The sequence below is a fragment of the Ursus arctos genome, unplaced genomic scaffold, assembly GCF_023065955.2.
Source record: "Ursus arctos isolate Adak ecotype North America unplaced genomic scaffold, UrsArc2.0 scaffold_18, whole genome shotgun sequence".
Classification (NCBI taxonomy): domain Eukaryota; kingdom Metazoa; phylum Chordata; class Mammalia; order Carnivora; family Ursidae; genus Ursus; species Ursus arctos.
This window is the reverse complement of record NW_026622852.1, coordinates 3460577-3477056: the sequence shown is the minus strand read 5'-3', so window position 1 is coordinate 3477056 and position 16480 is coordinate 3460577. Positions and strand designations below refer to the sequence as shown.

The 16480-nt window shown below is 39.0% G+C and overlaps 1 protein-coding gene across 13 annotated transcripts in view; it reads left to right on the top strand.

Moving 5' to 3' along the window:
- Positions 1-16480, top strand: part of PTPRD (protein tyrosine phosphatase receptor type D) — a 502533-nt gene that overhangs the window by 436244 nt on the left and 49809 nt on the right. For all 13 annotated transcript variants that reach the window (XM_057313437.1, XM_057313436.1, XM_057313441.1 and 10 more), the window contains one exon: positions 4669-4844. In XM_057313437.1, the coding sequence (XP_057169420.1) occupies positions 4669-4844 (176 nt within the window). The remainder of the gene's footprint in view (positions 1-4668; positions 4845-16480) is intronic.

Here is a 16480-nt window from a genome sequence, read left to right as displayed (position 1 = left end):
TCAAGTTAACAGGAAAAAAAAAAATTTTAACCCACTCATGACAAAACAGCTCAGATAATATATTCTTTGGCAGTTCAACATGCTTTCAAGGTTTTAAAGCATTCTTCAGCATGAATTATTTATTCATCACGAATATTCTTTCAGAGTAGCTTTGTCTTTCCAAGGATTTCTCTCCTTCTGTTAATATTCAAACACATGTGGGACCAATATCATGAAGCCCTGTTCTATTAATTCTTTGCTTAGGTGAAAAAAAAATAGCATTGTCCTTGCATGTTGAATTCATGATACGTTTCCAAAGCTTTGCAAACAATTAAAAGAACAGCAGAGCCCAAAGTCCATGCCTAGACTTACTTTTCACTGAAAGCTATAACCAGCAATTCCTAGCAAATGAAATGAGAGCCTAAAACTGTCCTAATTCTGTTTGAGTAGCTGTTGCTGTGTCTTGCTCTGCATGAAGGACCAAATGCTCACCTCATCAAAATCTCTGTTGGTCTTAAAGGCTTTTGTTTTATAGCTCCAAGTTTTCTTTGCCCCAAACACAAAACCCAGTATAATGCATGTAAGCAATATTTGTATGCACCACAAGAAAGAACAGTCCATTACCAGATGAAACACACTATAACACAGAAAAGGGGCATATAGGTACAATATGAATTCAAGATCTAGCCTCAGTTTTCTCATGTACAAGATTAGAATGATAATTATGGGTGTTGGACCTGTTTACATGGCTGTTGGTAAGTGGAGAGTACACATAAAAGAGTTCATGGGAAATCATGAAACGTACTTTCATAAAGGTAGTAAGCTGTTCTTAAACAAAGATTAGGACCAACTGACTCCAAGAAAGACGGTACCTACAGCAGGGCCAGGCCTAAGGTATGTGCTTATGATGAGCTAAAGGCAGACATCTTTGTTATGCTTTCATTGTTTTAATAAGCAACCCCCACAAAAAAAAAGAAAAAAAAGTAACTAACACCATTATTATCATAGTATTAGACAAAGGTCTCCTTGACTCCAAAAATTAAAAGCAATCAGCTAATTTATAGTAATTCTATATTCTTTCAGTACCGCATGTTAAGTTAGATTTCCATCCATCATAGCCCCAGAGGAATTCAATTAATGCTCACACACTTCTCTTGGATTAGTAGTGCACTCTGATTAGTGTAGCATTAGCAGATGCAAATCATCTTCTGGATAAGGCAGGGAATTGAAAATTAAATAAACAAATGTGCATTACTTGTAGAAGGTCACCCCAAAAAAAGTGAAAGGATTTTGTAGATTCAGCCTCCCAGCAGAAACATTGCAATCACAAGCTACTGAAGAGGCATTTCATGGCACCAAAACACTTGGAAAGCCACCATGTTGTTTTTCTCACAGGACTGGTGGAAAAATCTTTCTAAATATGTCACACTGAAAACTGAGATCTCATCTACTTGAAACACAGTTCTGTTCAACTTTAGTTTCCAGTCTGGGGTTAATGTTTTTAAAAGGGCAAACCAACCACCCTTCCTAAAATCTTTTCTCATTCATCTTTCTATACAGCTTGTTGTTTGGGTTTTATGAAGTATGGACACATTAGATCCTAGTGCTTCTGTAGAACATAGCCAACTCTCACATCCCCATCTTGTAAAGGTGGTATGGGAGAGGACTGACCTGGAATGTCTTTCTGCTGGACTATGTGAAGGGATTTTTCTAGGAAGGAGGTGTGCATTCCAGGTAGTACCTACTTACAGATGAGTGTCAAAACAGAAAAGGAACCTCAGCATTATCTTCAAGATATAAACATTAGCCTAATAATTAACTCTACTAGGTATTGAATTTTTCCTTTTAACTTTCTTTTCAAAATACCAGGCCCCAAATTCTTAAAGCATTTGGTGATACAGTACAGATCCCAAGTGCCTAGTATTTTTCAGGCAGATTTTTTGTATTTTTATTCCTGGGAAGTGCAAGCATTATTAAGTAGCAACCCACCCCCACTAAAAAATAATCATAATTTGTTATTCGAACTTAAACAGTATGTCAAAAAAACAATTCATTACCTAATAAATGATTAAAATTTATATAAGAATGTTGGGCGGGGCTGATTCCCTTCCTTTAGATGTGACTCTCTTGTCCATCTCCTCTGTCTTCTGACACATTATTCAGATTAATTGTTATCCTTGATAAGGGGGAAATGGCACAGTGCCTGGCTGATGCATTTTCTGAGTCATTAACCCAGATTTCTCTATTTTGAACTTCCTTAGAAAAAACTTTTCTGTATATTGGTAGCTGAGGGATGCCTTTAGCCAGATCCTTTTTTTTTCAAATCAATTCTTTAATGTTGTTAACTGTTAAATTAAAATTTTGCAAATGGGCTTTTCCTGTATTATAAAACAGATTCATTGTTGGCTCATAACCAAATCCTGTGGACATGAGGTTGTGTGTGCTTCCCAGTGGCCGTAACCTGAGGACTTCATTTAAACTGTCTTTTGAATCTACAGTAATTTGGTGTCTGGAGGAATAGGATCTTTATCAACAAAGGGCTGCCAGACCCCAACTGCTTCTTGAGTAGCTGTAATAGATGAATAATGTTACAACCAACCGTGCATTTCAGTTTTTACTCAAAAGGCTTTTCACTAATGCTGGTGGTATTCCATATCCATGTGTTCATCTCGGAGCCCAGTAGTTCCCATCTGACTTTCATTACTTTTTTGAGAGGATCAGTTTTACAACTGGAATCAGAAAAGCAGTCAAAGTAATTGCAAGTGGCAATCAGTGAAATATAACAATTTTAGCTTGGGAACATATGTTCCATTATAAAGAAAATATTCCGTCTTTTTTTTTTTTCTCGTAGCTCCAGGACTCATCTTTACCCAGGGCAAGAAGGGGCCATGTACAGGTTCTAGTGCCACCTCTCATATTTTGCCAGTATAGAGGGCTTTTTCCCCTCCAGGGATAAGCGACTTGTTACATCCCAAGGAAATCTGTTCCCTTTTTGGTTCTGACAATTTGAAAGTGCTTTATTATATTGGAGATGAAATTCTCTCTGTAGTTACATCATTCAGAATTGAAAAATTTGGATCTCAGCAGAGTAAACCTAACCCTCTCTTCAGATCCTCACAGGCAGCTCTCATCCCCAGCCCCTGCATTTTCCTCTGCCAAGCTGTACTATGTATCCCTTTCTCATACGGAACAGCTTTGATTTCCTTAACCACTCTGGTCACTCTCCCTGGAAGAAGCTCAAATTTATCTATATTCCTCTTAAATGTGTCATGCTGAATTAGACTTTCAGTCAGAATACCAGCATCGAATTCAAGCTCTGCTACTTATTAGATGTCAAAACTGGGGCAAATTTCTTTTTGTCCCTAGAGATAGCAAATTTCTTTTTGTCCCTAGAGATAGCAAATTTCTTTTTGTCCCTAGAGATAGCAAGGCTTAATAACAGAGATGTGGTCTAGAGGTCAAAACAGGCAATAAACATGTTAACAAACAAGTATATAATTACAATGTGTAATAAGTAATATAAAGAGTTGTCAAGGGAGTTCCAAGGTCCAAGAGTATCAAGGGCAGGCTTTCTGAAATATAGGATGAGCATTTTGCAATGGGAAAGAGATAAAGAATGTGTTCTAAAGTGTGGGATGGCACTGAGGTAGGAGAGCAGCGTTTTCTACCAATGGAGGCTGGACCAGTGTCTAGAGTTCAGAAGGCAGGAAGGTGAGTGGAACAAGATGTGTTTGGTAAAGTGTGGAGCTTTGCAACTATTGTTGAGTGTTTGGATTTTACTGGAAGCAAATGCAAGCCCATTGTTGGGTTTGAAGAAAAGAAGTTACAGTGTCTGAAATATTTTCTTAGAAACTGCTCTCATGCTAGATGAACAGCAGACTGCAAAGGACACAAGTGGATTGGGATAAGCAATTAAGAGGCAATTGTCATAATCCAAGGAAAGGTGCCCGTGGTACAACAGTACTATGAGGTTTAAACAAGAAGCAGTCTCTGCAGAGGCTAAGACAGATGTAGCAGACAGACTGACTGTCATAAACCAGACTCTACCAGTTAGAGCAAGTGCTTTCGTCTCTATGCACCTCAGTTTTCTCCTTTATTAAAGGAAGATCCTGACAGGACTTATTTCATAGAGTTGTTTTAAGGATTAAATGAGTTCCCTGTTAGCTAAATTTGTGAAGAATTTCTCACTGTTACACGTGCTCCACCCTACACTGCATTTTCAGACTCAGACATTATTTTATTTCATATTTGTCTGGCAATGTGGAATAGCATGAGTAAGGAATGTGACCAGATTAATTTCTGTCCTCCTTTGCATGCTGTATTTTACCGATGCAGTGGAGAAAATAGATAGTGTGTGAGAAAAATAGCACCTTCTGGATAATCAGTTGTATTTTTCTTTCTTTGGTATCTACCTTGTCATATTACAGAGATCCAACATCCAGAACACCTATTTCTTTAATGTGATAGTCCCAATGAGACTTTATCTTGCTTAGGACACATTGTAATTGTATACTTGTTTGTTAATATGGTTATTGCCTGTTTTGACCTCTAGACCACGTCGCTGTTATTAACCCTTGATTCCACTAGCATAGTGTGGAACAATAATATAACGTTGCCCTCAGGCCAGATCCCAGGCTGTATCCTCTTGTGATAGGTTTGCCTCATGGAATAACACTTCTTGTTTTACAGGCATCCCAGGAAGTGACTATGTGAATGCCAACTACATAGACGGCTATAGAAAACAAAACGCCTATATTGCCACACAGGGATCTCTCCCCGAAACATTTGGGGACTTTTGGAGAATGATATGGGAGCAACGGAGTGCAACAGTTGTCATGATGACAAAACTAGAAGAGCGATCCAGGGTAAGAATATCTACTTTCTCCCTCTTTACGTCTTTCCTCAGGTAGTCCCTATGCTGCATATTTTATTCTTTTCAGAATCTACCCTTTCCTTAAGCTTTGACTTTCTAACAGGAACAAATTGTGAATGGGCATCAACAACTCTGATGAAACCATTCTTTAACACTGAGTCTTTCAAGAGGAAATTCTCTCATTACCATGTGTTTGTGTGTGTGTGTGTGTGTGTGTGTATATATATATATATAGACATATATATATATATAGACATATATATATATATATATATATATTCCAGTGTGTGTGTATGTGTGTGTGTGTGTGTGTGTGTGTGTGTGTATATATATATATATATATATATATATATATATATATATATATATATATATATATAACTCACATTGAACAAGAGCACAGACTTTGGGGAAGAATCCCACCAATATATACTTGTCAGTATTTTTAACTTTTTCATTCTCATAATCTGCCAGGTAAGGTCTAAAATTCTGTGAAAGAGGCTGTTATATAAATTATTCAAATTACCATAAATTAAGTTAGGGCAGCCAGAAAAATGATGTGGGTTAATACACAGCTGAGAAAACACATAGATCTGTAGAGGGCATTTTGCTACTTTAGCCTTCTCCAATATGAATAGATTTTAATAACAGATTCATTGCGTGTTAAGGTCTAAGAAGGGGGTTTTATTCATCATATGGGTCCAATATCATGGTGCATGGCACATTAGTTAAATGTTATTGATTTGCAAAACTAAAACATAATGGGTAAGCAGTGTGCCATATTCCCAAGTGAATATGCAAATATTGTAGCCATCTGATGAAAATCAGTCTTTAACCTTGAGAATTTAATGAAGGAGTCTCTGAAAAATCACTGAAGGCAGCACATACTTTCACTGAAGAGTAGGACATCGAGGGCGGAGTTTGAAACCACTGGTAAGAGATCTCTTTTACTGTGGTCACAGTAGCCTCAAAAAGATATTTAGAAGGAAGCCAAAGCCCAATTCCCCATTTGTTGTGTGACAGTTGAGTTTTTTAAATAGTCTCCTAAGCTCGATACGTGGCAGTTTCTTTTAGCCCAGGTATGTAGACGAGGGAAGAGTGGAAGGCTGTGCAGGGGATTCATAAGGGGAAAGCTCAGACTCAGTAAAATACAAAAAGTCCCAGCCATTACTTTAAAGGTGGAAGTAAAGGATATGGTACACAACTGGTTTAGCAAACCCCAAAAGGTAATCAAACCTCTTTATAACATGCGAATTGTATAGAAATACTGAAATACTGTCTGAAAGGAATTTAGATGAAAACTGTATGACTATGAAGACAAATGTCATTGTCATTCTTTACACAAAAACACCATTAAAAAGATGTAAATGGATCCATTATTGATTTGTACTCAGGGTAACTCCTGTATAGCAAGTCCTGTAAAAACAACCCCTCACCCAAATGTTTCTTGCATGTAACTCTTCATAATGCATCGTCCAACACATATTAGACATATTGATATTTCACAACAATCCTGTGAGATAAACACTACTATGATCTCCAGTCTACATATGAATCAACTAAGCCTAGAACATTCCAGAAGGTCACTCAAGGTCATTCAGCAATCAAGGTCAGAGTGAGGATCTGAAGACAGACAGCCTAGCTCCAGAACACATGTGCTTAACCATTAGGCCATATTGCCTGTTAACACTTCGGTGAAGCTGAGACAGCTGAACGATTATGTTACAGCATGCATGTAAATCCAGCCTACCCAGACTGCTCTGCCTGGAGATACCGGTGGTAACAAGCAGTCATTTGCAAAAGCTGTTTTCAGTAAAACACACATTTTATCTTGACACTGCAGGCCTTCATTAAACCATGCACAGAAACTTATTTTGAAATAACCAAATGAAATTCTGCCCCTTTTCTCCCTAATTGCTTCTAATAATAAAGTTCGTTCTAACTGGCCCTACTGCCACCGCAGCATCTGATGGTAATGAGCAGTTCCTGGCGGAAGGCATTGTGACTTAAATACCCACAGTTTATCTTTATGTTGCAGGCTACCTTTTTTTTCCCCCACCTCAGACAGAGGAACTTATTTTGAAGTTACTAAATGAACCTCTGTTTGCTCCCTTCATTAATTACTCTTTGCTCTTGCAAGTTAGCTTTCTCCTTTGTTAAATGGCCTAAGGAGGCCAATTAAAATGCTGTCTTGTGATTTTTATTCTGTGGTGGCTCAGTCTGTACCCAAACTTGTGATGACCTGCATAAGCCCATGTTGAGGAGCCTCAACATCATCAATCTGACGATACAAATGAGCCCTGACCCACAAGGCCCCAGAGCCCTTCGTTCCCAGTCTAGAATGCTTGAGAAAAATGACCAAATGCAACAGAGAAATCAGGCAAGGCACTGGTCCCCCAAATTATCTCACTTGCTCTTCCATCTTTTCCTTCACATCCTCCTACTTCACTTTTTCCCTATCCAGTTGCTCCTTCACCTAAAGTCTAGGGAGAAAGGGGAAGGCATTCCTGGATTTGCAACTAAGAACTTGGATTGAGTTCCCCTAAATAATGGTTAATTGTTACTGAAATATATAGTTTTATGCTTTAGGAACTCTGTGGGTTGTGTGGGCTGATCTGGGGACTCAGTGAATTTTCAATTCCCAGTAGCCAACTTCAAAGCAGACATTTGAACTAGTCTGGCTTTATTTAGGGACTGCTTGTAGTCTCCCTCCTAAGGGAGGTGGTCCAGGTGGTGGAAACAAATCACCTCTCTAAGGGCTGGAGCCTGAAATTTCATTATTTGCAAGAAGGCTCAGGTTCTTGAAATAATATTCACCCCCTTTGTATACGGGGGGAAAAAAAAGGTGTGTGTGTGTATGTGTGTGTCTAAACACTTCTGGGTACTGCAGAGTACTTGTATGCAGGAGTACATGTTGACTGGCGATTTGGTATGGGGGAGAGAGAAGAAGAGGAAAGGGAAGAGAAGATAGATGATATTTCATAAGACTGCCCGGGGATACCACCATCAGAGAGAAAGGAATTATATGACACAGTCCTAAATAGGGGTGCCTTGCAGTCAAATGTCTGGGTTTAGATTCCAGCTATAGTGCTTACTAACTGTGTGACAATAAACACATTACTGGGATCCCTGAAAGTCTCATTTGTCCTTTTTAAATTACATAGAAGAATTATTGTGGGTATTAACCAAGGTAAGGAATATGACAAGGGGCCTCAGTGAATCTCAGCTGTTAGTGTTTGGTTGAGACAGAGAGCTAGGAAGATGTACCAATACAACCTCAGGTTCCCCTAAAGCTGCTCTCAAATAATTCAGTTTTTGTTCCCAAATGCAATGCATTTGTTTCTCTGTCGCTGACAGTGAATCCTGACCAGCCTCATAGAGTCACTGCTCATGATGAATTCTGCCCACCGTTCCCAGTCTAACACCCATGTACTGTGGTCAAACAGAGCTCACGTTTGCACTTGCCTTCCCCAGGACAGAATCTCCAGAATCAAGACACTGATGCAGAGAATTGTTAAACAGTCTGCACATGGACCACAAGGCCGTTCTGGCTGCAGCTTCCACTGCAACCATATCTTGAGGCAATACAATATGAAAATAGTAATGCCAACACGAATTACATGTAGTAATAATTGTCACTAAAGATCATATATTCTTTTTTTTTTTTTAAAGATTTTATTTATTTATTTGACAGAGAGAGAGAGAGCCACAAGCAGGGGGAGTGGGAGAGGAAGAAGCAGGCTTCCAGTGGAGGAGCCTGACATGGGGCTCGAATCCAGAACGCCAGGATCACGCCCTGAGCCGAAGGCAGACGCTTAACAACTGCCCCACCCAGGCGCCCATATATTCTTGATACCACGTTTCCTTTTGATTCAGTTTTGCATTACCTCTCCCCGTTCTCTTACTTACTTGACAGTGCTGGGGAATTGCCCCCTTAGTACCTACGTCCTGTGTTTTCTAGCTGTGTGCTTTGCCTCTCCCTCAGGCCTTTGGATGATAAAGCAGCAGTGCTTAAACCTTTGCCAAGTTAGAACAGCTCACTCACACAAAGGCTCTTGGGTTCATTAACATGTATTAGAAGTTTCACTAGCCTTTTGTTAAAGAACTGACCATTCTTCACATTTCATTGGCTAAAGAAGCCCTTCCAAGTGTGATGACTTAGGACTCAAATTGGTCTTTTGGAAACTTAAGTTCTTTGATTTTCAAATACTACCCCTCAAATGTGGCCCTGCAAGAATTCCAAACTTAATTGAGAAGACTGTTAGCATAGCGTGTGCATTCAGCTATCAAACCCTGAAGAGAAAATGTGTACATTGAATATTTTCTGACTTTCATCTGGATATATAAAGAAACAAAACAAAATATAAGGCTGTAACTAGAGATTTTGAAAGTAAAGTACAATTGCTGCCTGCCTGAAAACACACAGATCAGTCTAAAGCCTTGTAGAGTGTGCTGTGTGACATTAGATGTTGTTAGTAGGTCTTATTCTAGAATTTCCATCTTTTTTGCCAAATCCTCTCAAGTTCTGCATAGTTCATTGATTCTGTAGCAAGTCATTCTCTCGTGCCCTAGAATGTGGTCTCTAATTGTTTCCATGTTTCATAACATGCCAGTAAGCACATGAATTGGTTTGGGCAACCACATGGAAGGAAGAAAAAGTTTGGAAAAAATGAAGCACTGGTAAGAGAGTAAATGTATACAGCTGGGATTTCCAGTCCAAGGGTGTTATTTGTGGGCAGCTAGGACACATGGTTGGCAGCCTCACTTGGACCATTGGAGGCTCTAAGGTGGGATTTGCCAAGGTGACTCCTGGCCCAAGAACCTCTATTATTTAGGGGGTGATTGTCCTTTTCTTCCCCCCCACCTTCATCTGTTTGCTTTTGGCTATTTCTCTTCTATTTTGTTTCCCATCCTAAGGAATTCAAGATGGAGGGAATGTATAAATCTCATGCTTAACAAATTCTTCAGCAGCCGTGATTAGTGTTATAAGCTGAAACGGCTTAACCAGCGTTAAGGGATATCTGACTTTCTCTTGTCCTCACCAGCTTGTCCTTACTCACTGCCCAGGGTTGATGCTCTGTTGCTTCTGTTGTCTTGCAAGCTTTACAGTGGGAGTTGAATCACTTGAAGTGCTCTTACTGTGGTATTGTGCTACGATTAGTGCTATAAATGTTGAGGACAAGGAGTGAAATTTTGACCCTCAACAAAGGGGACATTGGAACTGCCATTCAGTGTGGGCCACCTTGACTAGTGGTGTAAGCATCGGGTTAGAAGTGAGGAATTCTACACGTGGTTTCCAGACTATCTAAATCCCATACTCTGTTCCCAAATAGAAAATTATGCAACCATTGCTAGAGCGGGTCAAGTGTTTTGTGCATCACAAGTTTAGTTTATCTTAGGTCATAGCAGGGGAATTTCCCGGCTCCACTGAGTCTTGTTTTTGGTGCTAATGAATGGAGGTTAAATGCTGTCAAGGCCTAAGGGACTGGGCTGGTGTTAACAACATTGTACTAATAATTTAGGGAATTAGAATACAGAGACTTGACATTTGATGGGTGGAGCACTTCTGACCTAATGATCACTCCCTCCACCTCTGATGTCCTCCCCTGTCCTTGAATGTCACCTTAGTATATCTTCCCCAATACAGAGGGAAGGTGAGACACGTTCACATTTGCTTCTATGGCCAAGAGGAGAATTCTAGGCAAAGGAGATTCTGATCAAATGTTTTCTTGTTTTCCTGTACAACACATCTTGAGATTCTTTTCAGATTGTGAGGTCCTTTTGGGTTAGAAGTTGGCAGAATCCTGTTGAAGATTATAAATGGCAGTGTTATTGTTTTCATTGTCGTTATCGGTTTTGGAAGGCCCAGCCTTGGCCAGCAGCAGACTAATTCTTGGCCTCTCTGGTTTGTCAAGGTTCGGTAAGTTTAATGGAGAGCAAATGCTTTCCAAATGCCAGGTCTGTGTCCTTTTCCAAATAGAACTGGAAGCGCCGAAGGCCTTGAACATTTAATTTCTCAAACTGCAGCCTAAAGCACTGCCTATCTAGGGCAACAGAAACTGCTTTTTCCTTAAGCAACTGTAGAAACGGCAACACAAACGTTGCCTTTGGAGTCTGCATGATGTATGGGATTGTTTTTGAAAAGTGGTGGATACTTAATGTAAATAGGACACTGGCAGCAAAAAGAATGATGCTCATATTGGCAACCTAAAAGATGTTTGGGTCCTTATCTAGCAAGTTCCACACTCTTGGTTTTCTCTTGTCAACAGACACAATGTCAGATAAAAGAGAAAGAATCCCACCAATTTCTTACTGTTTGTTGGCTTCTCAGATTTTCTACCTTCTTTCCCCCACCCCCATCTCCTCGATTTAGAATGGCAGCCTACAGATTCTGGCCTAAAAAACAAACATTCCTGTGAAAGTGCATCAGAGGCATCATGGCCTAGGAAAGAACCGGACTGGGAGGAAGAGGTGCAATTTTGCTCTTGGCAACTTTGCGCAAAGCCCCTCACATTGTCCACATTCGCGTTTATAGCACTCCCAAGCTGATGAGATCACTTCTAAAATTTTAAGAAGTGTGGATCAATCTCTGTATTCAGGCAAAGCTGAGGTTCAGCTGGTATGTACCAGTATAATTGTACTGGTTGTTAAAATGTTAAAATGTATCGATACTACCAGTATACAGAAATTCTCTTTTCATTGAAAGTTTAAGTCACCTGACATACTGCTCAATAATGGTGACACAGGAGTGTTGCTGGGCCACAGGCAGCCACTGAGAAGCTCCAGCTCCGAGGTAATTGTAGGGCTACGTAAAGCACCCAGTCACTGCCAGGTATGATTGGGGCTGAGGTGTGAACTCTAAGGACCATGGCTGTGTGGGAAAAGCTGACATTGAAGTGTTGCCTTGCCAGGACAAAGGGGTACTTCATAGAGTTTCCCTCTGGTTACAACAAAGTGCCAGAAACTTGAGATATAATGACTGTCAATTTAGGGGGGGAGGTCATTTGAAAAGTTTAGTGCACGTCCCTATATGAACTTCTGGTGGGCACACTGTCCTAGTCTGTTGCCGTAGACTGGGCATCTTATAAACAACAGAAATCTACTTCTCACAGTTCTGGAAACTGGGAAGTATAAGACCAAGAAGCCGACAGATTTGGTATCTGGTGAGGCTCCACTTCCTGGTTCACAGAAAACCGTCTTCCTTTTGTAACCCCACATGGTGGAAGTGGGGAGGGAGCTCTCTGGAGTCTCTGTTCTAAGGCATAAACCCTATTCAGGAGGACTCTACCCTAGGCCTAATCACCTCCCAAAGGCCCCAGGTCCTCATACCATCACACTGGGGATTAAATTTCAACCTATGACTTTGTTGGGGGTACACAAATATTTAGTCTATAGCATGCATCAAACAAAAGGAAATAAGGAAATACCAATTCATCGAAGTGTTCAAACGGTTCAGTGAACTGGTAAGTGGTTTTATAATGAATAATTTGGTTTCTTTAGAGATTAATATTTTTCAACTTTCTGGTTTTATTTATGAAAAGTTATTACTGCGTTGGTAGTCAAATGCTTTAATATTACTCTCAAGTATTCCATTGTAATTGATCTCCACCATGCAGTGGTCAACAAAGAGAAAATGAAGAGGGGAAATACACAAACCAGACTACTCTTTTGCCATTCAAAAATAGATATGGCTAAATGTTAATTGAGTGAAAAAAGTGACATTATTGCTGAAAGGCAATAGACTCATTGAGATAATCTCCATACTTATTTTTGAATAATCAAGTTTTGAAGTTGTTCTTTAAAACTGCCAAGAGAGATATTATAACCTATAGAAACAAACAGTTCAGCATATATAACTTATCCATCCACTAAAATATATCCTAATAATTATCTGAAACTTCCTTTTATTACATTCTCCCTTATTAAATGTGTATTGATGAGTGTATATTGACATTTCCAAATTCCCAAGACCAACTTTGACTTGTGTTATCTATTGTTAACATACTTCCTATTCGCTCCTTATAAAAGGTTCCTCTGACCAAACATAGTAGATACTAATTTCCAGTTACTTTCAGCAACAGTTATGCTTTCCCATCTTTCATTTATTGTTTCTTCCAAGTCCTTCTTTGGCTAAATAATCTGGCCCTAGGCAAGCTTTTCATAGTACCGTAGAGCAAGTGTATTTTGCTTCAGTGATGCTGGGACACTTTGAAGGTATTGGTTTATTACATTTGGAATTCTGATGCTTCACCATGCTGCCATGCTCAATGAGTCTTTGTTAAATTGAAATAAGAAGGTTTTGCTTTCAGAAGGGTCTGGGCAATTTAAAAATAAGCCAATGAAGACCACAGTATAGTTGATTATAAAGTTGGCTTCCAGTTGTTGAATCTCTGTGATGTGCCAGGCACTTCCAAGATAAGGCATATGGAAATAAAAATGGAACTAGAAAGAAAGCATTTCCCCAAAGCACAGTTAGCAGACCTACTGGATAAATCCTACATGATACTTCCAATGACAAGTTTTATCGTTCCATCAATTTGCTTTTAATAGGTTGCCCATGAAAGAGGGAGTATGAATTAATTCCATAGCATGCATTTAGTGACGGTCAGCTTGTTCTTTCCATATTTATGAAGAAATGAAGTTACCACATAAGGATAATCACTTTGTAATAATAAAAATAAGTATCTTCCCCAAATTTGGCCACAATTCTGAACTGTCTTATTTACATTAGGCCTCTAATCGAGTTACTGGGTGAGGTTTCTAAACCACAACCTGGGTATCATGTTCTGCTTCTCTCCTTTTTCCCCTCAGACACTAAGACATTCTCTTCTCACACCTGACTTGAACCCAGGTAGAGTAAGGGATTTATTTGGAAATCTCACAACTATGTATTTGAAGAACCAGCAGATGTAAGCATACCTCTATATTTAGTCAGTAATGCTGATGGATTGGGGGCAGGACTGCATTTCATTTCACTTTGGTGTCCCCACAGTTGCTAAGACCTTGCCTTCTGCCAGCAACTCCTAAATACATATCCACGGGGATTAATAACATGTTTGTTTTGTTCACATTTACAAGGATTACATTTTTATAACCACAATCATAAAAAAAATTGGGAACATAGTCTAACTGAGGATTAATAATAGCTGTTGCCTATTGAATGCCTATTGGGTTTAGAGATGCAGGTGCATGGTGTTTGAGCCTTATGATAACCATGTTATCCTGGAAATATTGTACCCATTTAACAGATGAGGCTGCTGGCTTTGGTCCTAAAAATAAAGAAGCAGTTTACCAGCCATCCAGTTAGGCTGCCCAACCTTCTATTGCATCAGCCCTGAAGACGTAGTCAGTCACTTCAGAATCAAGTAGGAAAAGATGAGCATCGGTGTTTGTGTTCAGGAGCTGCTGCCTCCTAGCTCTTGGATGCTCAGGGAAAGCCTCCTACACTGGGCTCTGTGCACAAAGCCTAAAAGTTCTAACTCTCTAGAAATACCTTCTGAGATTTTTTCCCAGGGGAAAAGAAGACAAGGTGGAGGGAGGGTCTATTGTCCAAATAAAAACATTTCAAGAGCGACAATGAAGCAAGTTCATTTGCATTGGATAATTAGGGGAAAAAAATCATTTCTAACAGTTCTCCTGTGCCCTTGTTTTCCCCCCTCACTCACTACACTTCCCAATTGCTTTCTGATGTTGAAATCAGAAATTATTTGTTAAGTGTATGGCTAAAAATGAAGGACTTAAAAGAAGGTCAGTAAATCTGAGCCCTTAAATGTAGCCCTTAGAAAGCAGATGAATGAGGGAGAGCGAAGAGTGCCCAGGTACTTACTAATGAAGGGAAGAGTGGATTGCTGTAGCTATTCCGAGAAGCCTGGGGAAAGTTTCTAATCCTGCTGCTGAGACCATATGTGTGCATGTGTACATACATTAAAATATTTATTTTTTCATAAACTCCCTTTGCGAAATATTTCTTGAGAGAAAACAACGTTTAAATATATTTGCTTGAAAAACAAATGCTCCCAGTGTTTTGCTGTTGAGTTTGAAACATCTTAGAGCAGGGTTTTTTTGTTTGTTTGATTGATTTTTGGGGGTTTTTTGGTAAAGAGTACATTATTTCAAACGAGTACAAAAGCTTTCTTTTCTTCTTCTTTTAGCTAAAAATGTTCACAATATTCACTCCTTAAAGTAATGTTTTCTGGTATTATTTTTTCCTAAAGGAGTCAGAGACTAAGTCAATGATAGTTGCAGTTTTAAACTTAATACTTGAAGTATGAGAATAATTAGTGTAACTTCAGTTTTTGCTATGTCTTAGGGATGGAGTGGAGTTGTTGATGGAAAGTCACTAAATAATGAAACGACTTTTCCAGAGGTCACATAAAAGCAGGCTTATGGTCCTTTCCTTCATTTCCTTTGTCTTGTCTCACCAAAAGGTCTGATGATAATCAATTCCCAGCTTTGAAATATAATTGCATTGAATTTGGTTCAGTGCATCGTACTGACCTTATAGATCATTTCATTGCATTAACCTGCCATTTTTGTGTCTGTCATAGCAATATTTGTTCCCGTGGGATTTGATCTGTTGATTTTGATTAGAAAGGGTTGCCATCCAGCTGAAACTATTAAATAATGAGTTGGGTTTCTCTCTTCATTTTTTAACTCAACGCATTGCTGACATCCTCGCAAATGTTGCAGTAAGAGGTCCCCAAAGTTACTTTTGTCCTTTGCAGCAAGACATCAACTTGACATCTATTTTATGGTGTAAATCAGAGCCTTTGACGAATTTTTGTGATTTTCTTTCAATCTGAATCATGGCTACTTAAGTAGTGTTGGCTCTATTCATGTGGTACCCTCTGCTAATTCCACCCATATACAACTTAGGTTTTCATGGATGGTCAGAGAACATAAGAGGTTCTCAGTCAGGGTCATCTACATCAATATTCTCCCTAGAGAATTGTCTTCCCCTTGTGTTATTGTTCTTTAAGTAGAACATATCATAGTAATATAAACATAGAAGAATATATTATGCATCTAGAAAACATGTAAATATGTTCTAAAAATCCTATTAAGACACAAATTACCCATTTTACTTGAACCACTTTTGTTTGTTTTTTATAAAATAGGTGTTTGTATGGTTTCACCATTGAAATAAAGGCACGAGAGTCAAACCATGTAAATCCAATCTCCACTTTACTGTATAACTGTACGTTGAAGTGGTTTTCTCCTTTTCGTTGTCTAGGAGATTGGATAAGAGTGAAACCTCTGCCTTTTTGGAAGCCCCACAATCTGCATAGAAAGAGCCCGAGTCCTTTGAGGAGCACGTGATACATCTGTGAAAGAGCAAATTACAATATTATTCACAGAATGCTACTAATGTTTATATTCAACATAAAAGCAAATAATTATCTAGCAATTCTATTCACTGGACCAAAAAATTCTAGTGTCTATGATAATAATGCCTCATTGCTTTTGTTTAAATCCAGAGATTATGACTTTCAAATCTTTCTTTTTCAACTACAAGGTGTGATTTCTAATATAAAACGGTACTAGATTTCTTTACCTAGAGAAATGCATTTCAGTTAAGAATTACTCCCATCTTTTCTTTTAATCTGAGATAGAAAGGGTAAATATATT